Source organism: Rosa rugosa, chromosome 1 (assembly GCF_958449725.1).
Source record: "Rosa rugosa chromosome 1, drRosRugo1.1, whole genome shotgun sequence".
In the NCBI taxonomy this organism is placed as follows: Eukaryota; Viridiplantae; Streptophyta; class Magnoliopsida; order Rosales; family Rosaceae; genus Rosa; species Rosa rugosa.
This window is the reverse complement of record NC_084820.1, coordinates 6808126-6823389: the sequence shown is the minus strand read 5'-3', so window position 1 is coordinate 6823389 and position 15264 is coordinate 6808126. Positions and strand designations below refer to the sequence as shown.

General features: G+C 38.5%; 1 protein-coding gene across 2 annotated transcripts; it reads right to left on the bottom strand.

Annotated features, from left to right (window-relative positions):
- Positions 1-222: 222 nt before the first annotated feature.
- Positions 223-11624, bottom strand: LOC133713510 (uncharacterized). Of its 2 annotated transcripts, none has more exons than XM_062139558.1 (15): positions 11399-11624; positions 9275-9810; positions 8912-9191; positions 7917-8212; positions 5860-6042; positions 4915-5676; positions 4697-4791; positions 4521-4580; positions 4357-4439; positions 3518-4084; positions 3103-3177; positions 2837-2907; positions 2694-2751; positions 1545-1812; positions 223-1333 (listed from the first exon to the last, which is right to left on the bottom strand). In XM_062139558.1, the coding sequence occupies exons 2-15, from the start codon at positions 9688-9690 to the stop codon at positions 621-623; spliced, it is 3927 nt and encodes a 1308-aa protein (XP_061995542.1). In that variant the 5' UTR covers positions 9691-9810; positions 11399-11624; the 3' UTR covers positions 223-620. The 2 variants fall into 2 exon arrangements, with proteins under 2 accessions (XP_061995542.1, XP_061995549.1); XM_062139565.1 differs by having other exon boundaries at positions 1557-1812.
- Between the last annotated feature and the right edge of the window lie 3640 nt (positions 11625-15264).

Genomic DNA, 15264 nt, shown 5'->3' with positions numbered 1-15264 from the left:
AAGTTATATTAAAAAAGAAGCACCCACAAAAATAAAATAGGCTGCTAGCTGACTTGGAGAGACCTATACCTCATGCGGCCACATGTCTGTATAAACCAACTTTAAAATCCACCTCTCCAGTTTTATCAGTTGACCAAAAGATCTGTAGAAGAATCATAAACCAATACAGATAGGGAAGGCAAAACCTCTAACTTTGCATCTTCCAGCTAAAGAAGAATAAACTGAAGTAAGAGCTGATTTTATTAGGAATATAAAATGTATGTACAAGAGGCCATTGTTCTCTGATTTGTAAAAGCTACAGACAGGATACATTGTTTTCTAAGATATAATCACTAAGACATACTGACTAGTGCCTTGAACAAAAAGATCTTTACAGTCAAAGTCACCAACTTAATACAGGAGCAAAATCCAAAACATCCGAAAGGTTCACTCAAAATTCAACTTGCGTAGGAGCCTACAAAAGAATCTATATAACCTAATTGTGGACCGGTAGCCAAATGACTAAGCTTGTAACTGCGACTGGATAGTCAAATGACTTCTTATAACTGGTCATTCTTGAAACAGCAATTTTGTTTCATTTGTCAATAGTATAATGAACAAGACTATACAGAGAAGCAACTTCAAACCATCATATTTAAGTCTGAAAGGTCATCCATTGGAATTTCAAGACCCATGAAATCATGATCTTGTAAACCATCATCATCGATATTCAACCATGAACCTAAATCCTGTGCTTGACCATCCATATCATCAGCACCTAACACATCCATTCCTGGTAATTGCAGGTGAGACAAGTCGATAGGGTCTTCCATTGCATCTAATGGAAACTGATCCTTTTGCTTGGGATTCCGACTGGTAGTCATTTCGCCAGACTTTGGTACAGAAGGCAATGCTGGTTTGGGTTGTTCTGATATCTTACCAACGGGGCCATTTACTGAAACAGATAGCTGAGTCGTTTTCTGCTTAGGCTTTGTTTTTGATTTTCTTTCACCCTTAACATTGGACACTGCTGGCCGACCAATTTTAGCAGTTCCATTTCTAGATAAGACCTCCCTGTTATGCCCTTTGCCATCTCTATCCCTCTCACTCCTCTTTCCTTTTGCACTGCTAGATAGAGAATTTCCAATACCTGATGGGGAATTTGAAGTTCCAATAGTACTACCAACATCATCAAGGGACAATTCCCTCTTCTTCACCCTGTTCGTCCATGTTTCTTCTCTACCAGTAGTTTGTTCAGGTAAGTGATTTAAAGGTGGGAGCACATCTGAAGAAGTAACATTATTATCCATATTCTGACTAAACTGTGAATGGTGTTGTTTGGAGCCTACAGAAGCTGCACAAGAGACCAGATACAAGAAAAGTAACCTTTAGAAAAAGGAATGTACCACACAGAAGAATAATGTCAAAAAGGAACAAAAAAATCAGAAACTGCAAAGTCCCTCCATGTCTCTATACGAAGGAGAACATAATAGTAAAAGAAAATGCACCAGAAGACTAGCGTATATAGAGCACATAATCTGTTCAGGAGACCCCAAAGTAAATACCTGAAACACTACCTTCCAAACAGCGAGTGGAGGCATATGATTTGGTGGATTCACCGTCTGCAATAGCCTCTGCTTGTCGTGCGCCATTAACATCAGAAGCCACAGAAAGAAGTATATCCCTATATATCGGTTCACTGAAGCAGCTTGTTCCTGTCTCTTCATATTTATGGCATCGGTCCAGTGTCCGTTTGACAAATGCTAAGGCAGCTTGCTTGGCCATTTTATTACTGGAACTCTTTCCCCCAGTGGCATTTGGGCCGCAACAAGCCTATCAAAATGATCAAAATAAATGAACTCAGCCACCATCTATGCAAGTCAGTTGTCAAGAGCTAACTCCAGAAGTATATGACATATTAAACCAATAGTGACAACAGAGGGTTCAACTCTTCTTCTAAGATATTTTGCAGATCTAACTTAAATAACAAGAAAAGGAAGACACTGTTAACATGTGTGTTTTATACTCAAGAAAGAAAAGAAATGATGCAACCACATAAATAGGTATGTGCGCACATAAAAATCTCGTGTGTGTGTGTGTGTGTGTGTGTGAGAGAGAGAGAGAGAGAGAGAGAGAGAGAGTCATCATTCGAGTACCAACAAGATTAACCAGACAACATGCAAGCAAGGCTAACAGTGCCCATGCCCATACATGCAAGCAAGGCTAAGCACACAGAAAGGTGTGTCACACTAGGAAGATGTCCCAACCCCAAGAACTGACCCCGGAACTTAACCCCAAACAAAAAATAGAACATTTCCAAGCCCGACAACTTCTCACCCAAAACTGTGGACATAGCACAAAATTTTAATAACAAATCTGGACATGTTATTAAAATTTTGTGCTATGTCCACAGTTTTGGGTGAGAAGTATATTAGTGCTATTATTCGGCATATTGAAATACCTCAATCATCCAGTCACTAATATACTGGTCCATATGCCGAATAATAGTCACATTTATTTGAAGTAAAAACAGCAAGCATAACCTTTGACCAGAACCAAGGGCCTTCCTAGGAAGCATTAGTCTCTTTTACGAAGCCACTACAGATCACTTAAAAACTCTAAAATCTGGTTGTTAAATTGATATTTGCAAGCTGAACAGGTGGATAAAGACCAATGGAAAACAAGAGACATGTATCAAAGGTGAAATAAATTACCAAATACTTCTCATAAGCCATTCCAACGAGTTTGTCAAGGGCGCGCTGTTCTAGATCCCTGTATAAAGGAAGATTCAATTGTTACAACGTATATATAAAATCCCGCAAAGAAAAACTATTGCACAGGGTAAAGGTCTAATTACTTTGCTTGGCGTTCTTTCTTTTCTGAGGCAGACCTAAATAGTCCATCTAGCAGCCCTTTCTTGTTGGAGACCTTTTACAGCAATAAATACTAAAGTTATATGGAAACCTTAAGAACAAGGTTCATTAAAGAAATGAAAAGACAATAACTATATTGTAGCAATATATTCAAAACGATAGACGAAGGTATATATAACTCATATAATGCTCTAATACAGCAGTAAGAAGATGTAAACTTTTCAATAACAGTAAATAGAAACAAAGATACCTGTTCATGATACTTCTCCTCTAATTTCCTAATTTCCCCACTGATTTCGTCATCCCCCGTCTGTGTCATGTCAGGCTTAACAAGAACATGCAAATATACACATTTAATTAATCACAGAACATATTACAAAAATACACCGTTTCAAATCATTCAAGGGGAAAAAAAAAAAAAGGAGCTCTGCCCTCCAAACCTCAGCAGCAGAAGAAAATAAAAAGAATGAGAAAAAAAGCTTCAAATGAGTACATCAACTGAAACCACACTTTAAGAAGCTAAGCATAGAAATCACCCGCTGACTTTGTAGTGTGTGTGCACGTGTAAAACCACCCCACCTCTGGATACAGCAGGCAAATTGAGAGAAATAATAGTTTCAGACGAGAAAAAAAATAGTAAAAGAGTTCTTTTAGAGGTAATTTACCAGTAGTTCTGGGTAAATCCCAATACTCTGAATCTCCAGTAGAAGTTTTTCATTTATGTGCATGTTTCCATACTGGAATTCTGAACAGGCGAAACCAGAAAAAAATGCTTGATCCGGAAGTAAACCATTTTGCGAATGACCAAAGTTTGAACTAATTGTTCTGTTTGGGATGTGGATTCCACCTTCAAGCTCATCATGTTCCGGCCTCCCAGTAATCCTATAACCATTTGAAGCAGAATTCCCAGCAAACTGAAAGTTAACTTGAGATTGATAATTCAGACCATTTGATTCTACCTCTGCATCCAGATCAGATTCAACTCCATATGCATCAAACACAGGATCTTCATTTCCACTACTAGAATCCTCTTCTGAAATTAATGCTGCTATGAGTCTCTGACAGAGAGGAATTTCAGAATGATCCCCAGTGCCTGGCATTAATTGTTCGGAATGGAACTCTCCACTCTTTGGTTCAAATTCACTCGACCCAAGTCCATAATGGCCAGTATGGTTACCATCTAAACTACACGGGACTTCGGCTGGAGTCGTCACACTGGCTTCGATGTTTCCCTGATAGATTAATAAAAAATTTAGAATACCTTACTACCACAGCAGAGACAAACAGACCGGTTGCCTTCTGTACATATATACCAAGAAAAACAATTTGGTTGTATGGCAATGTTTATCAAGAGCAGCTTGTAAGACAATACTATCACATGTTGTGGATATTGTTTTTGTACATATATCCCAGGTGAAACAATTTGGCGGCATGTTTATGTTAATGAACATCAGTTTGAATAATATCTGATCCAATTAATCCCGTAATTAAAAAAGGCCATTACCTTTAGGTAATCGATGTCTGCATCAGATAAAACACCAAAAAATGGCTCCATCTGCTTCCAAAATGAGCTGGAGAAGGAACGAGCTGTGGAAATAATCATTTCACTAATTAACCAATGACATTTAGATAGGAATAAGATGAGATAAATTTCAGTAAGAAAGGTACCAGAATCAATGACAGCTTTTGCAGCAGTCATTAGCTCTTCATGTCCATCATCTGACCCAACTTAGAGAATTGAAACAAGAGTCAATAGAGAATAACAAAAAAAAAAAAACTGCTGCTGTATTAATTGGAAGTCAAGTTAACAAATTATTCCTCAAGAAATTTGAAAGAATAACTACCAAGAAAATCTGCTGCTGTATTAATTGCTGTATGCTTTTGACGTGTATAGGCCTTTCGATCAGAAAGTCTCCTAGTTGGTGGACGGCCTGCCTTGCTGCATAAGAAATTACATTAAACAATGAGATTCAATCTAAGTAGAAATGTTTTACACCCAGAAAATATGTTACTTGTGTCCTATTTTTGACGGAAAACCATACACAGGTAGACAATGGTATACCTTTCACTCTTATCTACACCAAGTCTGGAACTTCTCAGCTGTTTAGCAGTACCAACATTTCCCATCTTCTCAACAGACATTGGGACAAGAGACCTTGTCGAAGCAAAACCTCGTCCTGTTCTCCCCTGCCTCCGAACACCATCTCCAAGGTCTTCCCCGGGAGCCGACTTATGTTTTCTTGATGGCAAGACCAGACTAGGCACCTTTTGAATTTGAATATTCTGTCCAGGTTTCTCATCTATCTCATCGGATTTTTTGCCTTTGTCTCTGGATTTGACCTCAGCAACTCCCGACTCCTCACTCTCTGATAGTGCAGCTGAAGACAAAGGTTCACTTTTTAACTTAACTTGCTGAGGAGAACTTCCGGGTAAGCGTCTGGCGAATCCTTGCCCGATGTCACTACCAGTGACGTCCGATGCACTATCAATAGCAGGGTTTTCCTCATTACCTGAAACAATTGGATTGAAATTTGATCGTCTAGCAGTGCGGGACATCTTCTGTGGTCTCTGGCCAGCCCATTGAGCAACAGGTGGGGATGAAGATCGTGCTGATGTCATGCGTTTGCGATTGTTAGCTCCAACAACAGCCGGTGGCTTGTTTGTACATTGAGATATCTCCCAATCATTAGGAACAGTTGCTCGATGAACAACTGGGGACAACTTGGGGGCAACAGCTGAGCCTGATCGCGGAGCCCGAACAGATGCATTCATCTTTGTACTAGAGGTGGGACTAGCAGAATTAAAATCATCACGAGCATTTGATCTGCAACAGACAGTACAAAAGGAGTAGTGTTAAGGCATACTGGTAAAAACAAATAAGTACATGGACAAAGGGTTATATAAGCTAATCATAGCATACAGAAGCAGGCAATGGAAAGTTGTTGACAGCTCTATGGTTCATGCTAAGAGATAATAACTCAAGAAAACACTAGGGATTTATGCATACTTATTAACAGCTCTCTGGTTCACCCTTTCCTTATCTGAACCAATAGGACGATCTCTCTTATCGTTGATAAGGGAAGGGTTGTCTGGTTCAGTCTTAGGGATGGATGAACGGAAGGCTGGGCCAGTTGGTTGTGTGATTCCGTCCGACTTTCCAACTCCAACTGCTCCATTAGTGACTCCAGGCCTGTAATGATACAAGACGTGAATATGAGATTTAAAAGTGTTTCCGAAAATTTATTTTATGAGAAACACATTTTATTCTGAAAAACTAAAGGAAATCTCAGAAAGAAATGAACAAGCAGGCCATCAGCCACCTAAAACAACCACCAAAATCAAAACTGATTAACCATTCAGTATAACACCAAAAGGAATATTTTTGAAATTTTTAACAAAGATGCACAAGTGAGCAATTACAGAACTTCAATGAAATAACATGTCAACAGGAAGAAGAGTGAATCTTCTATCACCCATCATCAGAAAGTTTTGATATGATGAAAACCTTTCGCTCTCTTTGCTATGCTGTGGAAGTGTAAGAGAGAAGCCCATCTCCTGCTCACTATGTCCAATCATGGTTTTAGTCTAATCAAATTAAACCAATCACTGCTTGTTGGAGGACTCCACAGCCTATGGATATCCTTTATCAGCATGGAGTGCTTTGCCTTTTATTCAACCAGTGAACAAAGTACAATGAACATAGTCTTGGTTGATAGTTATTTTCAAAAGGAATTGTTTATTGCTATAATTTGTAAATTTCTTCTTATGCTTAAGGTTTTTATGATATTCTCAACTAAAAAGGAAGTTGTTATTAACACTCCAATCATGCAAATCTACACTACAAATGAATACTTTATTACTACAAAAGGAGTGTAGATTGACATTGTGGGAGTGTTAATAGCAACAGGTTGCAAAATCCACCAGCATTAATCACACCACTCAATAATGACCAACTAAAAGTGTTTCAAAATCACATTTATTTTTTATTTTTTTAAAATAATGGGATGATAAAACACCATTTGCAAACAAAGAGAAAATAATATACTCGTATATCTACAAGAAAAACCAACTTCACAATATCAGTAGGTATCATTCTTTGCCTGTCTAACTCTTACAACTTTTGAAGGTATGTGAAGTTGATGTTTCTACAATTTTTCCCTCATCATCAATATCCACATAAAGATAAAAACATAAATCTGCACAAAAACCAGCCTCAGATGCATAAAATACAATTGGTCCTTTCAAAACTCCAAAGATTATTGATCATTTTTATATGGAAACTGAAGATAATACTTTCTTTTTATATAAACACAGAACTTGTTGATGTAGATGAGTAGTCCATCAAACACTACACAAGCCAAACACTAAATCCCAGTGACCCTAGGATGGAGAGCAAACTAAATAGTTCATTTTCTAAACAAAACTGAGGATAAATCCACTCTTTATATCAAATATTTATATTTTAACACAAACTTTACTGAGAAAATACAAGTATAGTGGAAGAGTAGTCCATGAAACACTAAACATCAGCCACACAAAGAAACCCAATAGCCCTCCTAACAAAGACAACCCAGAACAAGATACCAAAATTAATAGTACAGTTTCGTATAGAAACTAAAGATAAACAGTATTTTATAACAAACAGAAGCTATACTAACAAAATACAAGTAAAGTGGACAAGTAGTCCATCAAACGCTAAACAACAACACACATGAGATCGAGAATTATTGAGCTAAAAACTGAAGATAAATCCTGATGAACAGCAACTTAGAATCTTTAAATGACACCCCACATCCCTTATGGATACTGAGTGAAAATATATAAAATAACCATAAGCTGGTCCAGATTGTACACTTCACTGAGATTTCTCCCGAAGAGGGTTTGTGTCGGTCAAAAATAACCTACTAACAATCAAGTTTTTTTTTTTTTTTTCAAATTGATGGAAGTCGACCTAAACCATGAATGGATGCATTTGCAAAGATCTTACATAGTATCAATTCAAATATTATTTTCAGTGAAGTGAAGAAAAAAAGATGCATGTGAATTAAATTTTAAAAGTAATACCTGAACCCATGGGAGTCATTATTCAACCTTGAACGGACATCATTAACAGGCCTTTGCTGCATCCCCTGTTTAGTTTCACGGTAGCCATCAATTGGTTTACTGGTCACCATTGGAGAAACATCTGGCTTTATCCCAGAACGCTTTTTCTTCATTTTTGATTTTTCCCAACCATCAACACTGATAGATAGATTACGTTCCTCTCCCTGAACTGCACCACTACTTGCAAGCCTCATCATTTCCCTTTCTCTTTCTACAGCCCCCGATGGTCGTACAAGAGTATTACTTCTCACATCCATCTGTATTTATAAGAGTTTTAGTCAGTCTTCATTTAAATGAGTAATATGCAGTATATACCCCTGGTGTCAACCTGAAGGTAATTAGAAACATGATCAATTATTTACATGATATAGACAGACTATTGCATGGATAGTCGGCTATTATGCACAGGATCAAAGGCGAAAAAAGAAGACAAATGCTGTGGCCTACCAAGTCAAAAAAATCAATAGAGTATAAAAGATATATATATATATTTGTTTTCAAAATTATATGCAGCTAAGTATGCATTATAACAAAAGAAGAAAAAGGTATAAAGGCGCCAGTTAAAACACAACAAAATAAAAACCACCAGCAAGAACCATATTCATCATCCAAGCGAGAAAAGCAAACATTCATATTCATGCCATTTGAAAAGATATATTCAAGTGTATGTGTATAAGCCCTATAGGAAAAGAGATATATATTGTTACATAAATATATATATATATATATATATATATATATATATAGAGAGAGAGAGAGAGAGAGAGAGTAAAAGAATATGGTGATTTTTAAAAGAAGCTACAGATAAAATATGGTGTTACCACAAATAAAAATAAAACAATTCCTAAAACCTAATTCCAAACTAGATATTCACATACAGCACTTGAGAGGAATCATGATATAAAAAATATCCGTAAAGAAAGCAAATATAGCACATAAATTATCCAGATACTGACCCTCACATCCACCAAAGAAGTACGAGTGCGTTTGTTCGGGACAGAATTTTTTGTCCTTTCTTCTGACTTTTGCTGCTCAAGTTCAAAACCACCTGCCACAGCATGACTCTGCATACCAATCTTACCCATGCTTGGCCCCATCATTGAGCGATCAGTTGGTAACACCACACCAGACCGTTCGTTAGAAAAATTTTCAGTTCTTGATCTCTTCTTTGATGGTACACTGGGAAAAACCTTGTTGAATACAGATAATGCTTCATTGAAAATCTTTACGCGTTCCCTGTAAAAGATTAGAAGTTATGGACTAGTTACAACTTACAAGCCACAACTTCAAACAAAGATGCAAAATTTACAGAGAACTACCTGGCTTTAACAATGCTTTCACGGAGACCAGCCTTCACTCGTTTTACATCCTCCGGTAGTGGGGCTGGTAGCAACTTACCTTTCACAGAACTAGACGGAGATTCATCAGGTGAAATGCTAAGAGCAACATTCACAAGTCTTTTCAAGTCCCCTTGTCGGTTAGACTTGTGCTCTGCGGCCACCTGTTTTGGGTCAAAGCGCAAGCATTGCAAGAAGTTTGTCACATCTCCTTGGGCTATTGCAGACGTGCTTCTTGACATGTTTGGAAGTGAAGACAAAATTGGATTTTCCATGCTCTCGCGAAAGCTACCAGGTCTTTCCAGTGAAGCAGCCATGTGGGACCCACGCTGCCCACTGGTATATAATGGTCTATCTGGGCTACCAGAAGAGAGATCAAACTTGCTAGAAGTTGCCATTGCATCAGTTTCCACACATTATCCGTGTCACAAAGCCAGTAAATACAGAGGTGCATGACAAAGATGGGAAACTACAGCACATAAAGCCCAACTCTTTAGAACAATGACTGGAAAGTGCACCTGAAATAAATAAAAGTCATTAGAAGAAAAAATATCCCAACCCATGTTCCTTTTGAACAATAATAATAATCAATAAATCTTCACTACATTACTGTTTGAGATCCTCAATTGTCACCAGAGAGAATGAAAACCGATCGTAAAACCATGTTCCTTTTGAACAATAATAATAAACAATAAATCTTCACTACATTACTGTTTGAGATCCTCAATTGTCACCAGAGAGAATGAAAACTGATCGAAAAACTATGCAAATTAGCCAAATGCAAAAAATATACAAGCAAGGATTAACTAAGAAGCATAAACCATGCAGCAATAAAGATGTATTCATTACTTTAAAGGCAATGAAACTCAAATATTTTAGATTACGATAAGGGAACATTTAGGTTTCACAGGATTACTAATCCAAAATAATCAAACTATCTCACAAACTTTCCTGTTGGACACGAAGGAGGACGAGAAAAAAAGAAATTAACCTTCTCAATAGAGTTCTATCTTGTTATATACCTAAAGGGATGGGTGAAACACCCATCGAAGAGATTATCAACATCCTCCCCCAGTATATAAATAATGCAGCACTGAAACTTCACAGATAATGTAACCATCATAGATCAGAGACACTGACGGCAAAAATCAAAGCAACGATGCCCATGGTATGTGAAATCATGCACACAAACAGAGATAAAGGACAGTGTAGTTGCATCTCTATTACTGCCAATTATTTCATTCCTCATATGAAATTCAATTAATCAGGGACAAAAAAGACTAGCAATTGCATATATAACAAAGATAATTGCGACTACCCAGAACTAACAATACACAATCACATTGAACAGAGTATATTAGCAAATCACATTAGCTAACAATATATCCATTGTTGTCACCACTCAAGTATGAACTTCTGATATTGTCCGACTCCACAGGCGCCAAATATCTTATAAATTGATGAAAAGTAACACTTGCTATTACCGAACCCCATACAGGGACCCAATTAACATAACCACAAACATATAATTCAATAACAACTCACAATTCAATTCTAACTTATAACAACATCTACAGATAATTAAATGATCACCCACTATCCCGAAGTTCACATTCGCAAAACGACTACTTTTTCCGTTTCGCTTAAAATTACTGCTCAATTTTTTTCCTTGTTTAGAAATAAAACTCATTCCTTGTACTCTCTTTTCTCCTGGGTCCAGCTGTTCCAGCTAATTAAGCTTCCTCCAGTTCAATGTGTTCTAAAATCTTACTAAATGAGCCCCATTATTCGATTGTGCTCACAATTCTCCATTATAATCAACAAAATCCATGCCTACTAAAACAGATGCTCAGTCACATAAATTTTGGTTAACTCTAAGCTGCGTTTACTCTCTTAATTTCAATTTTCTTTTTCCAATTTCAGCTAATTAATTTTACAACACATAATAATCGGAAACCCTAGAAGTTGAATCTGCAAAAAACCTAGAAAAAAACTGAAGCATTACGAACCCTAAATCATACCCCCAAAAAAAAGGAAACAAAAATAAAAACACCCAAAAAATTGAAAAAAAAAAAATTGAAGCTCGAAACTTTGAATCTGCAATACCTCGGGACAATGATGTCACAGCGGCGGTGGCGCGGCGGCGATTCCGTGATTCGCAGATTCAACGATACGGTGGGGAATCGAATATTCCGATGGGCTTCTAATAATTATTTATTCTGACTTATTCGGAGCTCGAAATCGAAGGTTCGTACAAAGCCATGGGAGGGACGAAGAAGAAGAGCCTCTGTGTTTTGATCGGCAATTGAAATGGCGCTGGGGGAAATTACTGGTGTGCCCATGCGTCTGTTTTATGGGGCAATTAAAATAGGGGGAGGGGGCGGGGGTGGTTTGGGGAGATATTTGTTGAGCCGGCTCAAATTACAGGCTTAAACAGCTAGCAGGAGTGTTTTCAATAAATGTATGTGTGTATTATGGTGCATGTACAAATGCACATGGGGGCTGTTTTTTTTTTTTTTTTTTGAGAAGGTGAAAGTATTACTGAAGTGAAAAGTAATGGAGGCAAAATATTTATACATGGAAATATTTGGAGGTGAAAATATTTACTTTTTTTTTTTCCTTGTGAAGCAAAGGAGATATATCTGTAGTTTTTGAAACAAGATTGAGGGTAGGTAAAGTTGCGATAATTGTCTTAAGTAAAATAACAGTTTTACAAACATGTATTTATTGAACGATAGTGAATTCCAGTTCAGTTTATAACGTTAACTTATTTGGTTAGTTACTCTGTTGGACATCCAAGTATAGTGAAGTTTCTTTTTTGTCTCGTACCTACTTTTGCAAGTTCAATAGAATCTATGAAGCTATACTACGGTGTTTAGCTCCTTTTTGGCTTTTTTTGTTTTTATCATGTATGAGCAGCACATCTACTTTTGGATCAAAAATAGATGTGCATAGTTCGTGGAGTATATTGAAATTGAAAGTTGAGATCTCGAATTTATATTCAAAGTTTCAAAATCTTAAATATCATTGTCATATAAAGTGAAATATCAACAAACATCTAATTTCAATGGTAATTGAAATCAATTTTGTTTTTGTCCTCAAGGACACCCTAGACAGACTAAATTTCTATCCACAAAAGAATAAAATTTGGATTCCAACCATCTTAAGGTCTGACATCTTGAATTGGAAAATCACATACATTATTGTTAATACAATGAATTGAACCAGTGAACTGTAGCTTGTTGGTCATTGTGAATGACATTTTAAAGTTTATAGGTTCAAATTCACTGGCATTCAATAGATAAGTGGGATGGGGAAAACTTCTCGACTTCTTTTCGAATGTCATACTTGCAAAAGTTCAAGTAAGACCTCGTTTGGTTCACGGAAGGGAAATCAATTTCCTTGTCTTTCCCATAGGGAAAGGAAACTAAAGTTCCAGTCAGGTTTCCTTTCCTCTGTTTGGTAAAGCAGGGAAAGTATTCAGGAAAGACCATTTGATTTCCTTTCTGGTGTTTGGTTGGTGCAGGAAAGGAAAGTAAAAGGATTAAATACTTGTTACTCCTCATACTTTTCCCTGAAAAACAGTTTTGTCCCTCGCCTTTTAAATTAAACTGAATAGTGTACTTTTAAATTAAATTAAACATAATTGGTGCGTGAAGCGCGACCGCCGGCTTTGGTCAGAATCGGAGGTCGGGAGTTTGGGGTTTCGAAAGATAGTGTAGCTCCGACTTCGTTTATGGAGGTGTTGAAGCTCGATTCGAGCTAGAGACTAGAAATCGAAGGCATGCAGAGCCGAGAGCTCCGGTGATTCTCAAACGGCATCGTCAGGCGTCGGCGGGCAGAGGGGTTTCTGGGTTTTGCTCTCTAAGGCTTGCTGAGTCTGACGGTGGTGTCGATATGGCGAGGTGATGGTCGGAAATCGATGGAGGTAGAGAGGCAGTAGCGTCGCAGCTTTGGGTGGTCAAGGGTTGAGGCCGGAGGCGGTGCATGTCGATGGTGAGGCTTGGGCTTGGGTCGGATTTGGGTGCTGGATCGATTGGAGGTAGCAGCGTGATGAAATGGTGGCCGGAGATGGTGTTCTCCAGTGGTTGCAGAGGAAGAGAAGAAGAAGAATAGAGGTCGACAGAGAGACTGTGCGGCCAGGAGAGAGGGAGAGAGGGAGGGAGAGAGAAAATATAAAAAAAAGGGGAGAAAAATAAAAAAAAAATAGAGAAAAAAATAAAAATAATAATAATAATAGAAAATTAGGGGCATAATAGTCATTTCGGATCATTTTGGACTTGTTATATGAGAATTTGAGAGAATAAGGACTATTCAGTTTAATTTAAAATGTGAGGGACCAAACTGTTTTTCAGGGAAAAGTATGAGGAGTAACAAGTATTTAATCCAAAGTAAAAATATATCAATGTTTCACTAATACCCTTGTATTTTAAAATAAAAACAACATCATAAAAATTCAAAAGTACACCAATTTTTTATACAAGAGAGGGTATTGTTGTCCAAAATTTTTGTAATAAATGCTGGGAAATGGGAAGGGAAAATCAATCCCATGGGATCTGAGTAGAATGATTTCCCCCCTTACTTTTCCCCTCTGTCAGGAAAGTATTTCCGGAGTTTATAGTTACCAAAAAATTCCTTTCCTGAGTCCTCAATTTTGCGAACCAAACGAGACCTAAATGCAAAGCTATCAAAACTTGAAAGTTGAAAGATACCCATTGGATTATTATTATATATTTTTTTAAAGGGTCCTTGACCCAAAGCACCAAAATAAGAAAAAATTATCCCACTTACCCCAGCAACAGTTTTTTGTTCCCACTTACACAATATGACCATTTTGCCCTCAACACAATTACGGAATTACAGCTGCTGCCACTCTGTCTCCTCTGTCTCCAGACGACTCTCTCTCTCTCTCTCTCTCTCTCTCCAGACGATGGTTCTCTCTCATACAACTCTCTCTCTCTCTCTCCCCCCGTCGCTCCACTCTTAGTCAACGACGTTCTCACCGGCGACGAAGTTACCGATAGCGACGGCGATCGGAGCCTCCAAATCCAGATCGAGACTCCTCGCCGGCGACCGGAGCCTCCAAATCCAGATCAAGACTCTCTCATCCTTCTCAACCCGACGCCTCCGATTCCAATCGACAAGGCCTAGCCTTGATTCCGGACCCGAAGACAATTTTGGTGACTGGCAACAGAGGAAGATGATCCACATCGCCGGAAGACGATTTTGGTGACCGGATGCCGATGCTCCAGAGCTCTGTCCCCGATTCGTCGTCAGGCTCTCTCTCTCTCTTTCTCCAGACGCTGGTTCTCTCTCATACAACTCTCTCTCTCTCTCTCTCTCCCCCCGTCGCTCCACTCTTAGTCAACGACGTTCTCACCGACGACGAAGTTACCGATAGCGACGGCGATCGGAGCCTCCAAATCCAGATCGAGACTCCTCGCCGGCGACCGGAGCCTCCAAATCCAGATCAAGACTCTCTCATCCTTCTCAACCCGACGCCTCCGATTCCAATCGACAAGGCCTAGCCTTAATTCCGGACCCGAAGACAATTTTGGTGACTGGCAACAGAGGAAGATGATCCACATCGCCGGAAGACGATTTTGGTGACCGGATGCCGATGCTCCAGAGCTCTGTCCCCGATTCGTCGTCAGGGTCAACGTCATCATTTGAGATTGGAGAGCCCGGACGTCTCCGACGCTCAACTCAGCTCTCCGGCGCTCGACTCAAGCGGGTGGCAGTGGAGAATGATAATCCGGGTGCCCAGAGCTTTTCTCTGGGTGCCCAAATCAATTTTTTTTTTTTTTCTGTTGGTAAAATGGGGCACAGGGCCCAGAATGAGATAAAAATGAAAAAAAGAAAACACCTCTATTGGGGTAATAGAGGTCTGTTAAAGGTCTGTTAAATCCTAATAGACGTCTATTGCCTCCTAATAGACGTCTATTGGGGGGCAATAGACGTTTTGAATTGAT